The 25,120-nt window shown below is 26.7% G+C and overlaps 1 protein-coding gene across 1 annotated transcript; it reads left to right on the top strand.

The window, feature by feature from the left end:
* Positions 1-443: 443 nt before the first annotated feature.
* Positions 444-22,773, top strand: Bma-atl-1 (Phosphatidylinositol 3- and 4-kinase family protein; the record flags this gene model as incomplete). The annotated part of the gene is made up of 53 exons (XM_043077801.1): positions 444-577; positions 1,124-1,299; positions 1,547-1,711; positions 2,017-2,173; positions 2,437-2,554; positions 2,920-3,116; positions 3,482-3,579; positions 4,160-4,370; positions 4,550-4,613; positions 4,701-4,820; positions 5,285-5,401; positions 5,608-5,698; positions 5,820-5,975; positions 6,293-6,393; positions 6,618-6,919; positions 7,402-7,533; positions 7,903-8,011; positions 8,115-8,247; positions 8,426-8,516; positions 8,916-9,159; positions 9,674-9,831; positions 10,078-10,213; positions 10,429-10,527; positions 10,987-11,105; positions 11,236-11,335; positions 11,628-11,765; positions 11,943-12,128; positions 12,437-12,675; positions 12,797-12,872; positions 13,104-13,241; positions 13,541-13,687; positions 13,840-13,958; positions 14,096-14,171; positions 14,250-14,411; positions 14,744-14,846; positions 15,135-15,390; positions 15,632-15,737; positions 16,121-16,372; positions 16,545-16,709; positions 16,940-17,101; positions 17,342-17,470; positions 17,568-17,660; positions 18,139-18,258; positions 18,534-18,736; positions 19,119-19,225; positions 19,486-19,700; positions 19,914-20,039; positions 20,569-20,652; positions 20,937-21,145; positions 21,413-21,617; positions 21,888-22,091; positions 22,298-22,385; positions 22,628-22,773. 53 exons carry the CDS (start codon positions 444-446, stop codon positions 22,771-22,773), a joined length of 7,782 nt encoding a protein of 2,593 aa, XP_042933735.1.
* Positions 22,774-25,120: the final 2,347 nt, after the last annotated feature.

Here is a 25,120-nt window from a genome sequence, read left to right as displayed (position 1 = left end):
GTTAATTTGAAATTTAAACTGAAACTGGACAGGGAAATATTTCGGGAATTCTTCTCTGAAGTTATTTTTCTCGAGATTTTTTATAAGATAATGAAATTTGCCTCTTTTTGTTTTCATATGTTTGAAAAAAATAAACCAATTGTATTTAGATTAATAAAATATTTAAAGATTATTTTTTGTGATGTTTGTCAGATTTCTTTTTTTTAATAATCGTCTGATCTTTGATATTGAAAATAAGATTTGAAATGAATTATATTTAGATATGTATATGTAAATAATCTATAAAAACAATAGAAAAAGATATGTTTGTCACCAGAGAAGTTTGAAAAAAAAAACTTTGTTAATTAAAAATTTTATTAGACAAAAATTTTAAATCTACTAATAATTTTTGTCCAATTATTTCAAAATTCAAATTTTTAAAATGAAATAATTGCAGGATCTCTATGGAGTTAAGTGAGCAATCAAAGCAAGAACAGCAGCAATCGGAGAAAGAAGGATTTGAATATATCGATGTATTACTGGAAAATTTGGAACAACGTAGACTATTCGCTAACGATGAAAATTCTTCCATCCATTTGTATTTTTTTTTCCTTTGTATCATTTAACAGTAGCACATTTGAAAAATTTAAATTATTGAAATAATGTAGGAAAGAAAATTTTAAGAAATTAATGAAGGACAAAGTTGAAAAGTAAATCGATTAACTTATTTTTAGTAATAACTTATTTTTATAATATTGCTTTTTTATAATATAAGTAACTTATTTTTATAATATTCCGATTATGCTACTGGTATTTTGTTATTTTTCATAGCTAAAAAAATATTTTGTTACTTCATAGTCAGCCATATTCATCTTTAAATTCATTTCTTCTCGTTACATTGAAGCAGATAAAATCGCCGATATAATGCATATAGCTACGAAAATCTACTTACCTAACCATTATAGCTATGGTAATATACAAATACGAAGCTTTCTTTCATTACTTTAATTAATTTTAATTATTACTTCAATTAATGTTTTTCCGAAGTTTTTATTTGAGGAAGAAATTTTTCTACAGAAATTTGTATTTCTCTAGAGAGGCACACATTTTTAATTATTTTTAATTTGATTTTTGCTAATTTCAGCTCCTTAAACGATGTTTACATGCTTTACAAAGTGGTTGCGGAAGAGTTCAGTGAAAAGTTACATCAGAGTATATTGAATGGTGATAATGTGGAACATTTGACTCATTTTCCGGATTTACTGGAAGTCTATTGTACTGCTGATCGGAACTCACAAACTGCAAATGTAATATCGGACGGTCAGTTAATCTGTCAAATTTTGGTCATAATATTTTTATGTTTTTGAAAAGAAAGTTTATTTTATAATTCCATTACTTATATTTACGCTACTAAAAAACATCTAAGTGGATTATGGTTACAATGTAATTGATTTGTATATGATTGAAGACGAAATTCTTTGAAATGTTTTGAATTATTAGCAGATTTTTTTTATATTCCTATATTTTTTTTCAGAAATATTTTCTTCAAATTCGAAAAAAGTTTTAGAGCAAATAATATGGACGATAGGAGAATTCATCTCAGTTCTTTCATCACCGATTGTTTACAGAAAATTTGGTGGCCTTTACCAAGATTGTATTATTGAGCTCATTAAACTTCTACGACCACCTGATATTCTTTTCGTGCAGAAACAAATTGTTTTAATTTTAAAGGGTAAGAAATTTTTTCTCTGAAGAAAATGAAAGAATTCTGTTATCAATACTTTAGACCTTTTGGTAACAATCCACTTTTTCCTAATGCTGTTGTTATTAGAATCAGTATGTTCCTTAATTTAGAGTTGCAAATTCTAGTTTATTTAATAAAATTATAGATGATATGTTATGTCTAACTGTGCCTCAAAAATTCTAATTTGTTTTTTCTTTTTATGTTTTATTTTATGATGAGATTTAAGCCGTTTTTTTTTTCTCATCGAGTATTGAAGTTATTTGTATTACCTATATTTGTTGGTAAAACTTCAGATGTGGTAGATAAAAAATGTCGTTTGGTATATAACATTAACAGCGACCACGGACAAGTGAAATTCGCCACCCCAATGGGTGATATCGTTTTAGGACCAGTGATATTTACAATCACTTATTTATCGGGCAGTGATTCAGTTATTCAGGACGTCTTACTGTTAAGTTTTTTGCAGTTTTCATTGAAAAAAAAAAAAAAAATTTCTTTTTTTTTTTTCACAAAAATGAGAATTTAGCGATGATATCCAAATTAATTTTTATTTATTTATTTTTTTTAACATGCTCTGATTTTATAACAGTTATTTATTTTAATTATAATTTACTACTTATTTGTGCCGCTGTTCTTTAAGTTATTAGTAATATTTCAACATAAATCAACATAAAACAATCAACATAAATTTGAATCATACATTTTTTTTTCAGATCAATTTTACAACATGGAACAGTGGATGAAACAATTATGCAAAACAATGATGTTTTGATATATCTATGGTTTTCTTTGTTACATGTTATCCTTATAGGTGTTTCGCGAGTGAAGAATGTATGTATGTTCAACGTTTTCGTATAGATAATGATAATGAGTTTCAAGATTTATTTTGATTTATATCTTCAAGTTCAAGTTGAACAAATCTAGACCAGATTTTTTCTTTTTGATTTAAATAAATTGTATATTTATATTAATAATCTTTCACTGATTGTTCAATTTATTGCTCAAGATATGAACGTAAAACATTTTGGGTAATATAAATTTCATTATATTATTTTTAATTCAATTACATTAGAATTTCTTGTACTGATCGAAGTGTATATTTAGCATTTCATAATGTACCAGTTGTTCATTCCCATACAATTTACAAATTTATTATTATTAATTAGTGCCAATTTTATTTCTTATGCTTTTTACAGAAAGCAATATTGCTTACGCAACGTTTGCTTTCAATGGATGCGTGTAATCCAATGTTTGCGGACTTATTATTTGATGATTTAATGGCCGTAGAACGATGGCTTTATCATTTGGCACCTGAAATATTTGGTAATGAAGAATTACGCCTAAAAGAAGCGTTAGAAACTTGTGAACGTACTTTTGGCGATGCTGTTCGAAAGTGAGCTTAAAATTTCAATAATTAAAATTTGCAAATCTTTAATATTCTCTTTTTTTTTTTAAAAGATGTGTCAAACAGATCATTTTATTGCTTCTTAGTTTGTACTTTCGAACACTATTTGAACTCCTAAGTTCGAACTTAAATACAAAATTTAAGCAATAAGAATTGGAATCTAGCCTTTTTAAAAAAAAATTTTTTTTTTATATAAGTGATTATCCATGCAAATGGTATTTTAATTCGATGGTATTAGAAAATTTCTTTTTTCTGATTCATAATCATAGAACATCAGTAAAACTATAACATAAAAAGTGGAGTATATATAAATGAAAACAAAGGAACTATTAAAATCCAGTTAGTATTTTTAGTATCGATGAATGCGAAACATTCAATAAAACTGATTTCTCTTATTTCCTGAAATGGACAGAACAAATTGCAGAAATATGCTCTTCACATGTAAGACCAGGTATGTTTTCAAAATCAAAAACTTTTCAACAATTGCATTTCTCTCAAGATTCTTTTTTCAGATTGTCCTATTTCTTTGATCTTTCGGATTTGGTTTTTTTTTTAAGATTTTTTTTAAAAGTGATTTTTAATAAAAATGTAAATTGCTGTTTGATTTCGAAAATGAATTGTATAGAATAACACTGCAAGTTGGGAAGAATTTGCTTAACTTTTTTGTTCTAAAACTAATAGATACTTTTTTTAAAAATATTTCTGTAGTTAAAATTATGCCGAAAAACTAAATACAATTTAATATAGGCCGAGACAGATAGATCACATTGCAATTTTTAATTTATGGAATAGTGCCACGAGTTGGGGATGGTTTGATATTTTAGTGTCCAGATGCGACAAATTATTTAATTGAGTAAGAGAGAATAACAGTAAAATATTAAAGAAAAAAAGATCAGATAGAAAAAAAAAAATGAAAAACATTGTAAGTAATCAAAAGATAAATGACTTTCGGATTTTTAAAACTGAAGTAGGATTTACGTATTAAAGAATTCGTTTCTTCTACTCATTTCGACCGCAGTTTTTACTTACAGATGAGCGTTTGGTTAATATGTTGATCGATTTGTGCTCTGTAAATTTACGAGTTGAAAAGAGTGTTCGAGAGCAATGTTGTGTTCTGTCTACTTATTTGTATACAGTTGTGAAGAAAATTTTTCAATGTGAATTACAAATAAAAGCCGAAAATGTCGGTGAATTATTTGAGTTCATTTTTGTGGTGTTGGAGCATAATGATATTAATTCATCGTAAGTACCAATTTTATATTAGTCAATATTTTTTCTTGCTAAATATTAGCGGTAATACTTAAAGACTAACAAGGTGTTTTTTTTTTTTTTTTTTTCAGGATGATAAGATACGATAGTATTTCTAGATTTTTAATATATCTAAAGATTTAATTTAAAAAAGTTTTTTTTTTTCTTTTTAGATTATTGATTAATGAACTTACTGAACAGTTAGCACTTGCTCGACAACGTTATCCTGAAATCGAGGTAAGTATATCTTTGTATATAGTCACAAAATTTTATCAATAATTTTTTTTTAATTTTAAGTTGGAAACATGGAAAAAGATTTTTTAGATGATGAAATATTTGCGAATAAGAGAAATGATGATTGTTGCATTGAAACAAATATTGGAAAAGGATAAAAGCAGTATTTTTATTGCTAAGATTATTCCTGAAACTGCAGAAGTAATAGAGGTGAATTTTCAATTTAGTTTAGTTTTAATGTACAATCAGAAAGATAATAGGAGGAAAATCGTGAAGATTACAAGAAATTATGTAATTTATCATTACTCTTTTGTTTTAACTTATTGTTATATCATTTTTATGATACTAATGCTTTGCACTTTTGTAGATAAGTGAATGGTTTTTGGTATTTGTAGAAATCAGTATGTTGCAAATTTAGGAAGAGAGACACTCTTCTTCACTTACTTTTCAGTTTACATCTAATTGAATTTTTATGAATTGTGAAAAATAAAGTTAGGAGATCAACGAAAATAGTTGAAATAAAACTTTCTCAACAATTCACAATAGGATTTAATTTTTGCAGTTGACTTATATGTATTTCGAATAGGATCTTATTTTATTCAGTTTGGTTTCTATAAATGCATCTTATTGTAAATAATTCTCGAGAAAATTTTCCTTACTTTAATTTTATTCAGATTATTGAAAATATTTCAAAAATGCCAGATGTTGCTAAAGAGACTCTAGCTGCATTAATTTCACTTATCTCATCGTTCACAGAATGTGTCGAGAAGGAAGCAGATTTCTGGCTTTCTGTTATTTCATTACCTTGGCTTCAAACAATAGTAGAATTGTTTTTTTGTTTATTTTTATAAATGATTTCATCTTTGTACTATTTAAATTCGAACAAGTTGAGATTCAGCTTTCGAAATTTGATCTTTATATGCTTGGGAACATAACTGACCACTATATATTTAAAAACAAAAAAGATCATTGTATAACTAAAATCTGTAATTTTCAGGAATTGGTTGCTGATCTGAAACATTTTGATTTAGCATTACCAGCGTTATCAAAAATTTACAATTTATCACTACGTTGTAATCAATATTTGTGTAAATTTTTTGGTTTATTCGGAAAGTTTTGATTAGTAAGAAAGGATAAAATAGTTTTTCAGTTTTTGAGTCTTTTAGAATTTATGTTAATACTAAAATCACAATGAAATTTAAATTTTAGCACTTGATATCAAAGCCAGTACGATTCCAGCATTGGGTCATTTAAATGTTTGTCCGGAATGGCGTCGCAAAGTATACATTGCAGCTTTAACATCGGTAGAAATATCTTTACTGAGAACAGCTGTAGAACATTTTCCTTCTTTCATTTTCTCAACAGGTTCTTCTTTCAAGGAAACATTATATATATATTCCATTTGTTAAATAAATTAAATAAATGTTTATAATCGGTGATTGGTTGATGGTCAAACTATTCACCTCACTTATTAGCGTAATATCTTATGATTGCTTATAAATTGCACAAGAAAATCTATAATACTATTTTATTAACTGAATAATTTGTTAAGTTCTTACTTTATTAGGCCATTGATCATTGATCATTGATTTGGTTTTTTCTCCTCAATGATATAACTAAAATCATTTGACTAAACTCATATTCTCTCTCTTTTTTTTATTGAGCATTTTTGATTGTTACAGACAGAAATGAATTTGAATTTCTTCTAAGCCATGTGTTATATCATGGGATGCATGCACTTCAAAAGGATGACAAAGCTGAATTATGTTCTGCTGTTTTAAAAGTAAAGTGATTTTATGTGCTATTAACAACTATTATTCTTAATAGTGACTATTAAGATGAAATACTTTGATGAAGGTTGTGTGATTTTAATTAATTTTAATAATTTTTAATGTCATTTATAGTATTCATTCCTTGTAAGAAAGAATAATCACATATATTATATTACTTTAGTAATTTAAATTACCATTAAAGATTATCTAACTATTTAAAAATATATTAATTTAGGCGGTAGCAAGAACATTATGTTTCGTGAGTATGGAGAAACGGCTAGCTGATGATGAGATATGCATGATGTGTCGAGGAAAACAAACTGCTAATCGAAATTTGGAAATCAATTTGGATAAGATTTTTGAACTTATAAAAAAAGCTGTACATGGTAATAATGCAGCAAAATTAGGTTGCTGTGAATTGTTGGCCTCTTTGCTCAATCATATTTCCTTTTCGGTATTGAAAAGATATGAAGCAGAAATGCATTGCACATTGATTTTGATGAAAGAACCTGATGAAGATCTACGATCCGAATTTCAGTATGTTATTTTCAAACTTTAATCATCTTGGATTATCATGAAAATTTTTAAATTTTGATATCATATCATTCTCATTAAGTGATAATGATTTGATGAATAAGACCCAAATACTTGCACTTTTATATGACAAAGAGCTGATCTTTAATGGTATTAGTAGAGAAATAATGTTTATAGAACACGGTTATTAGCAAAGAACAGCAATATTGGGCTGAATAATTGAATACTTGATGAGAAATCAAACAAAGTATTTTAAAATTTATATTTGTAACATTTAACTCACTGATACATAATTATCTCGAGTATGATGTCATTTCTGAACAAACTAAATCGTTCGCTGACCGGACATTCCTGATGAGATGCATCGAAATTAAGCAAAATTATTGCATTTTTATAGTTTTGCATATATTTTCAACTCTTTTTACTCAGTTTTTTTTTTTTTTAGCAGAGTAATTTTCTTTTAGAATAACAAAATTTTGATTTAGATGGTGTTTAAAACCTATGATGGAACTGAAACTTGAAAATGTACAAAATGAAGTAATGCAAGCTATTAATGATCTACAAAAATTACCAAAAACATTCGACAATTTCAAATTGCATTCAATATTCTGCTTAACGTAAGTGTTATCAGCTAACTGAGCAAATTTTCAAATTAAGTGAATGAGCTGTTTTCAAAAGTTTGCAAAATTACTTTTAATTCTTTCATCTATGATCGCTTTTTTGATACCATAACGCTATTTCCATCACTTTAATTTTCTTTTTTGGCTTGGAATTCTTGAAAATGCAGTAAAATAGAAAAAAAAAAAAGAAAGAAAAGAGTGGATTAGATAAAAGATGATATGGGAAGTAGGCTTATTTGGAGACAGCATAATTTCATAATTTCGTTCATCACAATTGTCCATAATATTTTTTATCGATGTTAAATTTCGATATTTTCAGATGATTTCTTTGATTTTCACGCTTTAAAAAAAAAGGCATTTTTTCAGTAATTCGCAAAATGACAATCTTTTTCTGATATGCTTGAATCATCTTCTAAACATAGCAATTATATCAGATTATGCATTTGTTGTTGCTGAAATTAAACATGCTATTGAGGTTAGCTGATTAATACTCTATTTCTTGTACTTAGTTTTGAAATGTATAATTTTTTTTTAATATCGAAGTTTCGGAAATTTCCAACCAAGTAGTTGGATTATAGGATCGCATGGAAAAATATTCACCTAATTTACATCCTCGACAATGGTTTCTTCGAAAAAAGAAATATATAATGGAAAATCTTACCAAACGAATAATCTTTGAATATTCTGAAGGAACAAGGTCTCTAGAAACAGGTAAGATATATCAATTTTATTGTCGCAAAAAAAATAAATTTTAGATAATGTACTGAATATTGTTTTTGAATGCTGTTTTTTGAATGAAGAATTCTCTAGTTTTCTGAGTTTATTTTCTTGCATTTCCTATTTGAATTGTTATACAGAAATTTTCAATATCTTCCAGGAAGTTTTTCAGAAATTGTTGATGAAAGGTTTGAAGGAAGTATCGAATACGCTTTGAGTGTTCTTGTTGAGATATTTGATTTCTCAAAAGATGATATCGAAAGGTAGGATATTATCACTATATTCGGACGACTGTAATAGTTTATATTTTTCAGTGTTAATTTATGTTTTATTTTAACACATTTGTCTGTTGTATTCGGATTACAAAAATTGAATTTTAAATAGCATTATCCTATACTGAAGTACTCAATCCGAACATTTTATTATAATAATGGCAGTTAAGCTGTATAAGGACACGTTATGCAAATCTTTTTTTTTTTTTTTTTAAATTACTAAGCGAATAAAAGAAGCACTATAAATTAGCAATAATAATCTTTCCAGACCATCTACCTCTGATCAAAATTTTGATTAAGGAAACTAAAATTGGTAATAATTAGTGAAAAAAAAAAGTATATAATGTCAAATTTTTATATAAAATATATCAGATTTTTTATCTCTTATAGTTTCATGCGAGATGTTTGTCCTGAAATTGTTACTTCTCTTCTGCTAGACTGTATAGCGGAAAAGGAAAAAGTGCAATTGGCATTGGATACTATCGCACGATTGCGACGAGTACAACCAGAAATTTTGATGGAAGAATCTTTGCCATTACTATTAGTCAAGCATCTTTTCAAGGATTTATCGATTCAAGTTATGCAGAATGCTCTAAATTTTATTAGCTTTTATACAAAAGGAGGTTGTAACTGGGTAGGTGCTATTTTAACTTATTATTTAATTCTCTTATTTTTTTTTCTTAATTGACTTTTATATTGCACATCTGATATTGTATTGTCGGAGAAGGACGATGACAAATGTCAGTCTATGAGCATAAGTACTGTGCAAATATCCAAATAAAATAAGCGATAAGTTAGTCAAAATACCGGTCATGAAATGTCAGAATGAAACTTTTTGAATTGAAATCATTTAATGATAAACGGAATTCAAGGATTAGTAGTAGAGTTACTATTATGAATATTTGGCATGTAATTGAACTAGAACAAGGCTACAATTATATTTTTGTGTTGTAAACAATTTTATTATTTATGGCACAGTCGTCTTTTTTCTAAATGAAATTTGAGTGATATGATTATCATTTATATTAATTCTTTTACTTTAATCTTATACTTTAAAAGAATTCTTATTTCTTTTTAAAATAATTTTGCTCTAAACTTTGATTTTTATTTAAAATTTTCATTAAAAATTGACTTTCATTTTGTTTTAGTCAACATTGGTTTCGAAAAAAGCTTATGAATGTACGGTTTGTTTGCTGCAACATTTATGTGTTCATGAAGAAAAAGCAATGATGCATATCAAAAATTTACATAAATTAACTTACGGTCGAAACAGTCCATTCAATTTTACCGCTTTCATCAGGGAAAGGTTTCTTTTTTATAGCTTTCACTGTTTTTTTTTTTTTTTTTTTCTGAAACCTCTTAGTAATTATTGTTCTTGCAAACATTTCAAAATTATTGTCAAAGTAGTTAATTTCTTTCAGATGTCAGTGTTTTAAGGAAAATGATATGTTTGAATGACTTAGCTATATTTGATACCTACTGATAAGCAGCAGTAGTCAAAATTTTGAAAAAGTAATTTTGATATCAATAGGTTTCAATGCATATTTTGCAGTTATTTGGGAATTTTGTTGCACTTTCGACAAGCTATCAATGATGATCGTTTCTATGATGAACGACTGATACTGGTATCAAGTCTCTGTAAAGTGATGGCAATGATCAAAGTAGATGGCACTGATTTTCTTGATCAAGTTGGTTTTGAAATATTTACAAATGAATAGCAATTTAAATAAACCGGAAAGAACGTAACAGTTTTATGAATGAAATCAGAATTTAAAGTTGATGTTAATTTGTAAATTGCATGTAACCTTATTTTACAATTTGTAAAAATTTAAAGGTTTTGCAAAGTTTTTTTAAGTTTGTTTCTTACTAAATATGAAATATCAATGTAAGTTTTAAATTTCAGACTGCTGATAAAATGTTGATTGTTTTACGCGCTTTTACACCATTAGGCATTGTTGTTATTGAAATATGGAAAGTTTATTTGAAAACTTTGTCAGATGAGGTGATTTTTTATAGCCATATTATATATGATAAATACTAAATAGGAATAGATAAAGAGTTAGGTCTTGACTAATCATTGAAAGTAATTGATTAGTTATAGAAAAAGAATATCGTATTACATAGTTACTCCATCTAATATTTATATAACTTTACCATGTATAATGCAATTGTAGACATATCTCTTTTTTTTTTTTGAATTATCATTTAGTTTACTAGCTTACATTATTAGCTACTGTACGGTTAAGTGGTTTCTTTTTTTTTTTTTTTTTTTTTTTTTTTAAGAGAAAATAGGATAGATAGTTAAATTGTTGATAATTTGCGTTTTTAAAACAAGATATTTTCACTGCCAAACAGGATTTGCTGTTTGTGTTACTCTATCGTTATTAGTTCCAGTATGATTTCTTGAATAATTTCATGACTTTCTTCGAATTTTCAGGATTTGTTACTGAATAAATTTTAGGTTTTGGTGAAACTTTTGCCGCAAACTCTAGTTTCAATCATTCCATTGTTGCGATTTGAGCAGGCTCGAGAGCTATTAAGATATATTTTCGAAGAAAGGCAATTACATTTTGCAGCAAAGTAAATTTTAATTCATTCAAAACTTTAAAAATTTCGACTTATTTACGAACATATATTTATTTGTGAGAACATGACAACCGTTCTGTTTCAACTGGTCTTTCCACTTCTAAACCATATTTAACTTTTTCAGTGGAGATTTCGAACGCATCGCTTTGGTTTTTTGGAACAATCCGAAAATTTCAATTAATGAATACCTTTCACCGGAACTTGGAAAGTCCCCACCAGAACTGGTTTAGTTTTTATTTGATTTGAAAGGACTAGCAGTAATATTTACAATGAAATCAAAAATTGGCAGTATCTTGTTCCAGTTTCAGTTAAAAATAAACATTCTAGATTAGTTTTTCTTGGAGCAAATATGCCAACAGAATTGTTTTATTCATTTCTCTGATCTTCAAATTGATTAATTTTCAAAAAGTTAAAAATAGTGTTCAGAAAATTGAGTATCATTTTTTGGTCATATAAACAACAGAACTTTATGTTATATTTGTTAAAGGCAGTCTTTATTTCCAAAAATTTTTTCAGGTTTTCCATGCATGCGCTTCTTTACTAAAAGAAAGTTATGAAGAAGTTGGTGAAGTGATACTGCATAAATTATTAAGTTTACTTAATGAATATCGTGAATTGACAGATAGCTGCTTTGATAACATTGCTGCAGAATTGGTTTGTTATTTTGTTATGTATGCTTTTACATAAATTCATGAGTGTGGTATAACCTTAAAAAATGATATTGCAGTGTAAAATAACTTTGAACGTTATATGTTTGTTTCTTCAATAATTTATTTTAAAAATTTTAAATTCAAAATTTATCTCCAATTTTAGGTTTATCTTCAATTTTAGGTTCCATCATTATTGCAAATTATACGAAAAAGTTCATTGTCGGAATGTCGTTACTTAGCTTCTTTAGCGCTTGGTTGTTTGGGTGCTGTTGATCCAGGACGTATTGGTTTATCATTGGCGCGTAATACAAATGCAAATGTTGATCAGCATAATGCCCGATTTGTATTTGTTGATTCTGGAGACCAGGTATGAAAAGTTTTATTTTTTTATTGGTAAATGTAAATACTTTTGTAAATACTCAAAAGTAAATACTTTTGAATTTGTACACAATTTATCTTACTCATATTTATGCTTACTCTAACTTTTTTCTTCATTCTTTTAAAAATTTAGATTGATTTATACATTGAGGTTTTACCCTAAATTCTTTTCTTTCTCTCTTTAAAAAAAATTGGTTATATTAATATTATATTCTCTTATTTTATAAAATTAACACCGTATTTTCTGGTATCAGTTACAATTACTTGTAGATTTTCAAATGAACTTTAATCTTTCAGTTTTATATTGAACTTTTGGAGCGAGCAGCGGTAGCCTTTTCCGGAATACTGGATGCTAGCATGCAAGTTGAATGTTCGTATAGTATACAAACTGTTTTACGGGAACTCTTTGGAAGACATGGTTCAGAGAGCTCAAGTCTATGGGATATGTTAAGCGATCAATGTCGAAACTCACTGTCAATGCTAAGGAAATCAAGTTTTATACTGCATAAGCCTCTCCAACATCTTCCAACAAAAAGGTAATAATTTATCTGTTAAATCATATATAGAAGTCATGATGAAATTACATAGCTATTGTTATGTTGCACATTTTTGAGTTAAACTAATAATTTTATTTTCAAATTTAGTTGCTTTTTTCAGGCCAATAATAGAATGTGAACAAGTGAAGGATTTTAGAAGTTGGTTGAATCTATGGTATAAAATAACAGCTGCTAAAGTGAGTAGTAGTTCCGGTTAATTTTTACTTTTACTTTAAAATTATGTTATTTTTTTTTTTTGCTTTTACTTTCAGCATAATCATCATTGGTTGTTTATGGCTGTATTTCATCAAAATATTAACAGCAATGAATTAAGATATCTTTACCAGCTTTTAACATTATTTCTTTTCAACTATCAACTTTATCTGTCATCACAGAGGCATTATTAATTACACTTCTAATAATTACAGATACGCCATGTGAAGTTAAAAATTTTCTTTGGTGCTTTAGAAGGCTTGGTAAATGCAGATATCGTCTTTGCTAGCTTTATCTTACCACAGTTAATTCTTCAGAGTATCATTGAGCACAATTTAACATGTATGAATGAGGTAATTCAGTTTTGAACTTTTGTAAACTAGATTTAAAATTGCTTGGAATTTTGATGATATTACATGTATTGTAACTTCGTATAATACCTAAATTATAAGTCAAGTGTTATCATTCCCAAAGGAATTTATTAAAAATTAAAATATTTTTTTGTTGATAACTATGAAACTTTTCCATCTATATGCATATACTATTTTCTTTATTTGATAATGTAAATTACGGTTAACTTTTTACAGTTCTTTTCTTAATATTCATTTTCAATAATTAGTTCGAATACTTCGATAAATTACACTTAGTTTAGGTTAGTATGGAAATAACTGCGGTGCTGCAGAAGTCAATTATCGATAGTGGATGGCCTCGATCAGCTGCGCATTTGATTTTTGCTGTCATTGATTGTCTGGAGCAATTTACATGTCATCGTCGATCTCTAAAAATTCCAACGGATATGGTACTTAAATTTTTCCTACTACAAATAACTTCTAAAAAAAAAGAAAAAAAAACTTTTTTTTAGTTCAACTTATTCAGTAATATCCGAGGTTTAATCGTAAACAAAGATATCAGTTCCAAATTTTTGATCCAAACTTCTTCAAATTTCTTCAGGTTCTTCAACGTACTCTCGAAATCTTATCAAATGTGACGACGCAGACAACGAGTGATGGAAATTGTTTGATTGTTGCTGCAGCTGGAGTATGCCATTGTACAACGAGAGCATTGAAATGGTCACATATCATTATTTAAAAATTTAAATATCTTAATTTCATTTAACTTTCATTTGAAGAGAAAAAAAAAAAAAAACATCTTATGACTTTCATTTGAAAACAAAACTTTTTTTGTTCTTATGATTTCTGAACTACAGGTGTGAACAATATGCAATTGGATGTGATGAGTATGGCCAGACATTATTCAAACCGGATCAGTTTAGCTTTCTTGAGGTATAAATCGGCAGTCAGTTTTGAAATTTTATCTGTACATTTTTTTTTTTTTTTTTATTGCAAAAATTAATTCTTTAGAAAATTTATTTCGATTTGGGTGATATGGATGGTGTAGCTGGTGCTTTTGAAACGATACGTTCCTGTGCTGAACCAACTATAAATGATCGAATTTTATCATTGGAAGCTGATGGAAATTACTGGGATGCATTACCTTTGTATAAAAAATCAACTAATATCGAGGTAGTAATTTATTTCAAGTAAAAATTTAGGATTAAATTACAACCGATTCAGCTATTAATGAATAAATTTGATTTAATTTAACTCAGTTTTCCTAGAAAATCTAGAATTATTATATATTATTTTAGTATTCTCAAGATTATTAAGAGTATAGGATTACAAAATATCTTACAAAGTTTATCAAATGCTTTCCGCAAGAATATAGAATTTTATCGTAAGATTAGCACATTTGAGTTTCTAATTCAAAGGTATCATTCTAATTTAATTAAAATTGGAAATTTACCAAACCATTTATAATTCAGTGTAATGATTTAACACATCCACCAACTTTTCAGCCTTCTTATACCAAATGTTTGCTACGTCTGAATGAACCACGATTAGCGCTGAGTGGCATTACTGATTTGTTAGAAAAATCCGAAAGTGTCGAATTTCAAGAAAGTACTCAGTTATCCATTTGTTATAAAGTAAAAAAAAAAAAAAATGATGTTTTAACTTGCAATGATCGTCTGTTAAATATTTGATCTTCTTTTTTTTTTTCTTTTTTTTTTTTTACGAAAGAAGAAAGAATTAGGAAGAAATGAATTTTCATGGAAATTTGAAACTTACATAAATCCTTTCATCAATCTTCTCTATCTATCTATCCCTTGTATCCTTCATTAAATTATTCAATAATTTCCAAAATGAAAGTATATTCAGTAATTTGAATGTGAAATGATTGTGTTTCAGAATTACGTTCATGTCAACTAGAAGCAATGTGGCAATTACAGCTCTGGGATGATTTAACAGATTTGTTATGTAAGAAGCCTAAAACGACAACATGTGGTGCCACATATGCAACAATAATTTGTACTCTAAGAAATCAACAATTCAATTTAATGGATGATTATTTAGTCAATGCACGAATGCGTTTGGCAGATGCATTAACTGCTATGACAATTGAAGATTCAGATACTTATACACAAGCTTATAAAACTATTACGCAGTAAGTTATAATTTCTTTTTCTATTATCTTATTTCATATATCTTACTAGAATGTCACCTTCCTACAACAAAATTTTTGTCATCAGGAAATCGAACTGTTGTTATTTATTTCTTTAAAAAAAAGTAAAGAAAAAAGAAAAAAAAAACTTATCAATTATGGTGTGCTAACTGGGAATAGTAATTACTCATTAATTACTCATTGCTTGTGGTTCTGATTGTTTATTTCATTTCATTATTTACAGATTACATATACTATCAGAAATAGAAGATGCGAAGAGTTCACTGAATTTAGAAAATGGCGAAATCTTAGCAGTAGAAGATTTGACCAAAGTTTTGAATGTTTGGCAGGTATGTATGAGAAAATCCGGTTTAAAAATAAGCCCAATAATGATATAGGAGCAGTAATAATTGAGCATTTTTGAAACATGATATATTATTTGTCTTGAAATGTTCAGAAGATAGCCTAACTCATCTTTAGCGAATGAAATAAACGAAGCTTTGGTAGTATAATTAATCACTCATTAATTTATATAAATTGTAGTTTATTATTCATTAATTAATTCATATAAAAGTTGTTTTAATAACTTCCAGATGACTGCAATTTTCTATCTTTTTTTTTGGACCAATTTATTTCTAACATTTTAAACTGAATATATTTGTATATTTAATTGTTGATTCTTGAATACTTCTTTATCATTTTCTTCATAAAAGTTATTAATTTGACTATTTAGAAACGTGCAGCAAAAGCAATTCAAAGTGCTAGTGTTTTGGAGCCTATCTTGAATGCTCGTCGAAGCTTATTGAGTTTACTAGATGGTGACATTGGACGAGGTTCAATCTGCGATCTCTTTTTGCAAAGTTGTCGTTTAGCGAGACATGATGGACATTTACAAGTTGCTTGGTCATATCTTATTCAAGCAAAAGACTTGCATATTAATCAGTTTGAAGTTGAAATGGAAGAAGCTCGATATCTTTTTCAAAAGGTTTTCTAATTCTTTCTTTGCTGTCATCATCTTTGGGTGTTTCCAAATATAATCTACGCGATGTCAGAAATGCAACATTAGAAAATATGTTATGCTAAAAGATGAATGATTTTTTTTTTTTTTTTTTTTTAATTTACTAACTTTAGTTCTAGCAGCACATTTCATATTTCAGGGAAGTCAGGTTCAAGCAATACAAATTCTCTCAAATTTGTTAAAAAGACATTTTTCTGATGAGATGCAGCAGCTGAAAAATATCTCATGTGAAGGAAGAGATATTTGTTGCAGTGAGGAAGAATATCCTGGAGAATTAAGAAGAGGAAATGAAGACTTTGTCAAGGTTATATATATGTATATATATATTTTTTTCTGTCATCAAATTCTATGGCATTTAGTTTATTGTGAATAATACTAAGAAATGTCTTTTCTGTACTGCCAGAATATTTAGCCTATTATATTCTTTTTATTTGTGAAAAAATATAACTCTTAACAAAAATGATATATTATTTATGGTCTTATAAAGCATATCGTATCATATTTTATAATTTAACTGTTTTGTAATTTTTGCAGGCTCAATTATTATTTGCTGAATATTCACTAAGAGCAGGAGCGGGTAGTTATGGAGATTTTTATAAGACATATTTCTCACTTCCTTTAATTGCTGAACCTTCTGAAGATTTATTTTATCGTATAGCAGTTTTCTTCGATAAGTATTTATACAGTAAAAACGAAGTAACCTTTTAAATATTTCAACTTAATTTCGTATTCCGTATTTGGTTTATTATTTGATTTTCTTATTTTAATCATATATAAAATTCTTCTATTTGATTTTCTAAATTTTACAAATAAATAGTGGTAAGGTTTTTTTTTTTTTTTTTTTTTTTTTTGACTGTAATAATTTCTGTTCTATGTTTCTTTCATCTGTCTTCTAGTGTTTCTATAACTGTTTCTTTTTTTTTCTTTCTTTTTCAGAATGCTGAAGCTAATAATGTTACAATGATTTTAAAAGCTTATAGACGAGTATTAAAGCATGGAAAGAGATATTTGTTCCATGTTATGCCACGAATGTTAAGCATATGGTTGGATTATACACAAAAAATGGTAATTTTCAGTTTGTTTTTTTTTTTTTTTTTTTGAAAGATTATTTTACATATAATTTATTTTGTGTATGGTAATAGTTACTCAATACTTTTTATAGGCTGAAAATGGAAGTACACAACTATCATTGAAGGTACACGCAAGAGGATTACCATTAAAATGTTTATCAAATGAAGATAAATGTGTTCGAGAGGTGGAGTATTTCTTTTTCTATTTTTATACAAACAACTACAATTTGCATTGACTTTTCAAAATTTTTTATGTATATCTGTCTATTATTAATTTTCTTGAAGTTTTTGAACTTATTTTGTTGCATTTTGTTATCGTGAAGTCCTATTTCTTTTTTACACTATGTTGTCTTGAGACTTTCTTAAGTTAATGATTTTGAGACATTTTTCTTTCTTTATTTTTTTTTTTTTTTTTTTTTGTTCTAGAAATTTTTTTATTTAGATTCCGTAAAAGACATTCATGAACAAAATATGTTAAATATTAGAAGTATTAGAATTATTTGTAAAGATTTATGCGAGTTTGCAATTCATATAAAATTTTGTCAACATTTAATAATTATTATATATAATTATATTGTCAATAATAATTATTATATATAATTATTTGAAACGTTGTTGATTGAATTCAAGGAATGTAATGAAAAATTATAAAAAATTTTGCAGATGAATGGAGTAATATACGATGGTTTCAAATGCATTGATCATTATATGTTTTATACAGCATTTGCTCAGCTAATTTCACGTATTACTCATCCAAATGAGGATGTCTTTCAAACATTAAAGGTAAGTCAGTAATGCTTTTTGCTTCTATCAAAATAAATGTTAATTTAAAAAAAAAAAAAAAAAATGAACTATTGATGTATTTCATGTTATACAGACACCGTGGAAATATTTTTTCTTCTTTCATCTGTATCCAAAATAGTAATAGCATAATATTTTTTAGAGATATGTACATATTTTTGTATGTTATAAATAAGTTATTTAAATAAATCAAAATGATAAATGATAGTGATTATAGATTTTTTGTACATTAATAGATTGAAATATTCAAATTTTAGATGATTTTGTCTACATTAATGGTAGAATATCCACATCAGTGTTTATGGCAATCAATTGCTGTCTTCCGTTGTGATGCTGATAATCAACCATTACGTTTTATTCGTTGTCGTGCTGTATATGATTTAGCTAAACGTACAGATGAAACTGGTCAATTAAAAAATTTAATTCCTCAATATGAATATGTTGCAGCTGCTTTCATCAGGTAATTTTAAAAAGTTTTTAGAAATGTACACTTTTCTGCGGTTCAAATTAAAACATTTGGAATCATTTATTAATTTATTATTAATAATTCTGTTAACCATTGTATTAATAACTGTTGATTTAAAAGTGCAGCAGTTATTTTAGATTTCTTGTTGAAAATCTCGTTATAAAAAAAAAACAATTTTTATTGTAAATGAGTGTGTTAAATATTTAGTTCAGAGAGCCAGAAAATTAATTAGATATAAATATGGAAAAAAAAAAGATACATAACTAATAATTTTATTACTGATTAGTAGCCCTGTTTGATAACTTCCAAATTTTATTATCCTTCATCTTCAATTTTCTGATTTTATAATTTAAGCAGGTGTATTTTCTTTTTACAGAGTTGCAGAAGATAATTGTCCAATAGGTACGCAATCACCATTTAGCCAACGTTATGCCTATCTTTCGGAATATTTTCGGAGCGGTAAAATGAGTCCAGCAATTTGGAGTATGTATTTTTGCTTTCTCCTGCAGTTTTTCTTTTTTTTTTTTCTCTCAAATTATCACAAAGTTTCAAATATTATTTAAATGTAATGACATAGTTATTCACCTGTCCAAATTTATTGTCATAATTTGTTACCCGTGTTTTTGTTTTGAGATTTGTGAACAGGGAAATATTCCAAAAAATCATTGTATTTATCATTTTTATGTTTTGTTTCGGAGTATTTTTTTTTTTTCCTTTTTTAATATTAAGGAATTTTTATTTAGCAACAGAAAGAGCTCAAGGAAAAGAGACGAAAGAGCCGATTCGGCCATCAATCGTAGTACCACTGCATAAGATGATCGAGCAAGCAATTCCAACCAATGTTTTGAGCACATTATCACAATTTCCGGATGCAAATTTGGAACAAACTCTATCAGCAGCTTCGAGTAATACCAAATTCAGCACCATTTATATTCATTCAATTGATGAAGAGTTTACTGTGAGTTCAAATGAATTTAACTCATAACTTATTATTTTTAATGAACAAAAAACTCATAATACATTTTAAATTCAAAATGTAAGCAATAATAGTTGTCTTATATTAAGTTATATCTTTATAATTTTATTTTTTTCTCTTCATTCGATTTCACATGTTAAGGAATGCATTTGGATAGCTATGGCTAAGAACTGAATTTAAATTTCATTTTTTCAGGTAATGAAATCATTAGTACGTCCCAAAAAGATAACTATAGTGGGGTCTGATGGTAAAAAGTATCCGTTAATGTGCAAAGCAAAAGATGAATTACGTAAAGATGCTCGTCTTATGGATTTCAATCGGGTACATACTAATTGCTTTTCTTTTTTTTTTCATGACATCCTATCCCATAGCACGTATTACGTGTGTAGGTGTGTACGTATGTAGGTTTACAAAACATTGTGTATATCTACCTTAAGTATTTTCACAAAATTGATTGTTATAGTTAGTTGTATAGCTCTTTTTAGTTTCTTTTTATTAACTCGATATTACGAACAGTTTCTCAAATAAAATCAATAGTTATCAAACTTTGATCAGTCGCGATGATCTAGTTTATTTAGAAATGAGAAAGATTTGAATGATTTACCAGACGCTGTGATCTTAATAAAAGAGAATTTTACGCTGAATGATGGCACTGATTTTTACGTCTACATAAAAAAAAAAAAATAATGATATGAAAAGCTAAAACAAATATTAACCACATCTACTGCTACTATATTTTAATTATGTTTCTAGATAAAAATTAAGCAAGCCTTATTCGTTGTTTGCACTATTTAAAATATATAAAATTTTCCGTTGCTACTAATTTCTTAAAATTTGAAATTCTTTTCAGATGGTAAACGCATTATTACATCAAAATGCAGATGCCAGACGTAGACAGCTTCACGTTCGAACATACAATGTTATTCCATTACAAGTAATCTCATTTTACAATTATATTATCAGTGATTAATTCCATTTCACTATTACATTGTCAGCTTTATGTTAATATGTCTTTTTTTTAAAAAAAGTACTTTTTTTTATTTGTTTTTGGATAATGCGAGGATGATCATAGCAAATTTTTATATGATATTAACTTTTCTTGCTAATTTTGATATCTGAAAAGGAGCATTAACAAATCTTTTTCATTTTATTAAAAACAATTAATACTTAAAATAATAAAAATTAATTTTTATTTGTTTGCTGAATGAAATTTTTTAGGATGCGGGTGGTTTAATTGAATGGATTCCAAATCTTCAAACTTATCGAAGTGTAGTGGAGCACCTGGTGAAAGAAAAATGTAATAGCGTAATGAGCGATAAAGAATGGTTTAGTCGATGGATACCTAATGGAACTGATGAAGAAAAATTAGCAAGATTACGAACCGAATACTATCCAAGACATCCAATTGTAATGCCGGAATGGTTCAGGTTAGAAAAAATGTTTTCCTGCTTTTTTTAAACTGATTTATGTATTAATTGTTAAAAACTTTAAAAGTATTTTAAAATATTTAAAAAAAAAAAACCACTATTTTGATCGTAAATCTAGTAATTTTTAAAATTTTATAAATTTCATGTTTCTTCCATTGTTTTTCCTACAAGCAGTAATTTCAAAACTTTTCCAAGTTTAATTGTTTTTATGAAGATATACGGTTATTAAAGAAATATAGTTATTAAAAAAAAAATTTTTTTTTTTAGGCGTTCATTTTCGGATTCATGTCATTGGTACGCAGCACGTTTAGCTTTTACGTATACGTCAGCAGTGATGAGTATGGTTGGTTTTATATTGGGACTTGGAGATCGACATGGTGAAAATCTTTTACTCGATCTTGTCAGTGGTGATGCAATTCATGTAGACTTCAATTTATTGTTTAACAAAGGAGAGAATTTGAATGTTCCTGAAGTAAGATAATTTCTATGATATTATAACCTAATAATTGAGTAGGCATGGAAAAAAAAAATAAAATTATCGACACTTGAATCTTTGTATCATTTTAATCTTTTTTATGGCTGAACTATTGATGTATATTAATGTTGACAATATCGAGTATTCTGATTGTCACATCTGTCAATATCTTTTCGTAAATTATTGTGAATTGCATCTTCTCATAGTTGCTTCAAAACATATTATCAAAATTTTCCTATTATTTACACTAATTTCAATTAATTTCAGGTAGTACCATTTCGATTAACACGTAACATTGTTGCTGGTTTCGGAGCAACTGGTGTCGAAGGCGCATTTCGTCGTTCATGCGAAACAACAATGCGTGTATTACGTGAACATGATGAAGCATTACTCACTGTTTTGCAAACATTTGTGCATGATCCACTTCTAGAATGGATGCATAGCGAAAGTCGTGCTCAACAATATAAGCAGGTTTGTCATTATATGCAAATCTTGCAAATTTTAATTTTGATTCTTATGACGCAAAGCAAGCTTAAAAAGTTTATTGATTTATTATATTGCTGATGAATATCCGACATTCATGTTTATATAATTCCTGTTAGTCTGAAATTGAAATAAGAGAACTGATAAGTTTTATATTTCTTATTTATGAATGATTAATTTTTTTTTTTTTCTAGCGAAAGCGAAATGATGCTAAATTATCACCACCAGTAGCACAGCAACAAGCACAAGAAGCCATTGATATGATACGATCCCGTCTAATAGGTTTATAAATTTTATACTTAATTTTTTTCCCCAATAATCTTAAATTTCATAATTAATAGTGATTTTAAGCCTGTTATGCTTGATTTCTTTAATTAGGATAGTGTTACTTTATCCATTTTACTCGCTTGCTTACAGATGTTCTAAATTTGATTTTTGAATTCTGTTCCAAAAATATATTCCATCGGTTTTTTTTCTTCCCATCGGTCATACCATACCGATAGTTATTTTTTTTTTTTTTGCAGGTCATATTATAACACCGAAAATTTATCGCACAGAAACAAATAATCCACCAATGAGTATTGAAGGACAAGTTGGTCGATTAATTGATATTTCTCGGGATGAATTAAATCTTGCCCGAATGTATATTGGCTGGTGTCCTTTCATATAAAATTTTAGGAAGAGCTTTCAACTTTGTAAATATTTTTTTCGATGTTTGATTATAGTTTTATTTATTTATTTATTCCTATTTTAATGAAGCTAGTGCTTCTGTAGAAATTTTTATTGAATGATCGGTGATATATTGATTTTTGATATATCATTAGTGCCATAAATCATTTGTACATCATTGAAGTCATTGAATATGCTTTTAAAATAGTGACATCTTACAAGTCTTTGCAAAAAATCTTATCTTAACCGATCAGAAAATAAATTTTTGGATAATTTCATATTCTTGAATAAGATCTGCCATTGTAATCTCATTTCAGTATTCAGTGTTCTAATAGTGCCGACTTTTGTTCCTTTTTTTTATTTACTTAATTTATTCACGGGTTCTTGATTTATTTCAGGTTGAAAAATCAACATTTTAAATGCGTTAGAATGTTTGTTCTTTTGCTTTTTTTTTTTTTATCTTGAATAATTTTTCCTTTTTTTCTGTTAACTCATCAATCACTTTTTTTTTGTTGTAATTATAATGTCTTTTCGTTTCACTGATTTTTATTTCCAAAATGACTTTTATCAAGTCTTTCTGTATGTATTTTCTGAAGGGTTGAAACTCTGCCAGAATATAGGGACATCCTCAATTGTTGCATTTCTCGAGATTATTTTGAAAAGCATTCCTTAATTATTGGTTTCTTTCTTTTTTATTGTTCCATTTCTTTAGCATGTTTTGTTTTGCATTTATTGATAAAGCAAAAAGAAAAATAAATTATTTTGTTTGTTTAAATAGCATTGTCATGAGGAAATTACAGATGACACTAATAGTATATGATATGCAATTTACATGCAATAAATTTCTCGAAAATTATAAAAAAAACATTACTGAATAAATAATTTACTTATATTAAACATAACTATAAAAATTTTCACATATTTTTTGAGATTATTTTGAAAGTAAAAAAGAAATAAGATTATTTTGAAATTATTTTAAAAGATTATTTTAAAAAAGATTATTTTGAAAGTAAATATTAATATGCTTATTAATGATTCTTTTTTTTTTCTGCAATCTATAAATTGAAAAGTGCTTTTAAACTGTATAAAAATGAATTCCTATTATCATTTCTTCTATTATTTTATGAATTATTTTTTTTTACAATCGGTTGGTGTCAATATATATCGAAGCGCAAAATGGAGCAATTTAAAATAAGCGCTTTCAATACGCTTACATTATTAGTTTTTGTTTCATTTTTAGCACAAACTGCACATTTTGTTATTACAATACGCAATACGACGAATTCAACAATCATATTATCATCAAATGATAATAATCAAAAGATAATGATTACCATTGATAAAAGCAGCATTAATACTACAATACCTGTACCAGGTAAATTTTAATTCAAAATGACAATTATATAAATAGCAGAATAAATTTTTACTCTAATCAACGATATAAAATTTTTGTTTTTTTTTTTTTTTTAAAAAAAAAATTATGTGAAAGAAAAAAGAAATCAATTTGTTAAAAAGGATAGAAATAAATGATTAGAAAGATTAGTATGAAAATCTATTCGTTTTCTACTAAAATAGAAAACATTAATGATCAAAACTATACTGATAATAGATATTAGGAAAGAAAATAAAAAGTTTCCTTTTCTTTTTTTTTTTTTTTTTTTAATCAAAAAATTTAGTAAAACGAAAAAATGATAACATTGGATTAATTATCGATGTAATACCACTAAAATATATGTATATTTATGTGAGTTTTCATTTTTTTTTTTTTTTTCTCAATTTTTATATATTAAAAATTGAACAATGTTAATTATAATAAAAACGATAAAAGATAAAAAAGAAAAAGTAATAGTTAAAATGTATTTATGAAATTTTAATTATTCAACGTTTCATATTAAGCAATTAATTATTTATGATTTATTATCACTTAGCATCATTTAAGAAAATAAAAAATGCTATTTCATAGTTTTTTTTTTTCATTAGAATTAATATTTGTATTCTTTACCTGTATTAACTTAGTTGACATGTGTGACACTTTTACATCATAGCAATCTCATTTTTATTCCTTTCAATATCGCTCAAAATTTTGAAATATTATTTAAATGATTTACGAATAAAGTATTGAAGTAATAATTCAATAATTTAGTAATTTAACTATTCATCATAATAATCTCATTTTTATTCCTTTTAATAACACTGCGATCCTCAAATTTCATCGAAATGATTTTGAATAAATTATTGAAGTAATAATTAAATAATTTAATATATATATATATATTTACAAATTAAAGAAATTAAAATATTTTTTTTCAGACTAAGAATTCTAAAATAACTTTATATATATGTATATT

Source organism: Brugia malayi (assembly GCF_000002995.4).
Source record: "Brugia malayi strain FR3 genome assembly, contig: Bm_v4_Chr1_scaffold_001, whole genome shotgun sequence".
NCBI lineage: Eukaryota > Metazoa > Nematoda > Chromadorea > Rhabditida > Onchocercidae > Brugia > Brugia malayi.
The sequence above is the reverse complement of the archived record's forward strand: the minus strand, read 5'-3'. Positions and strand labels throughout refer to the sequence as shown.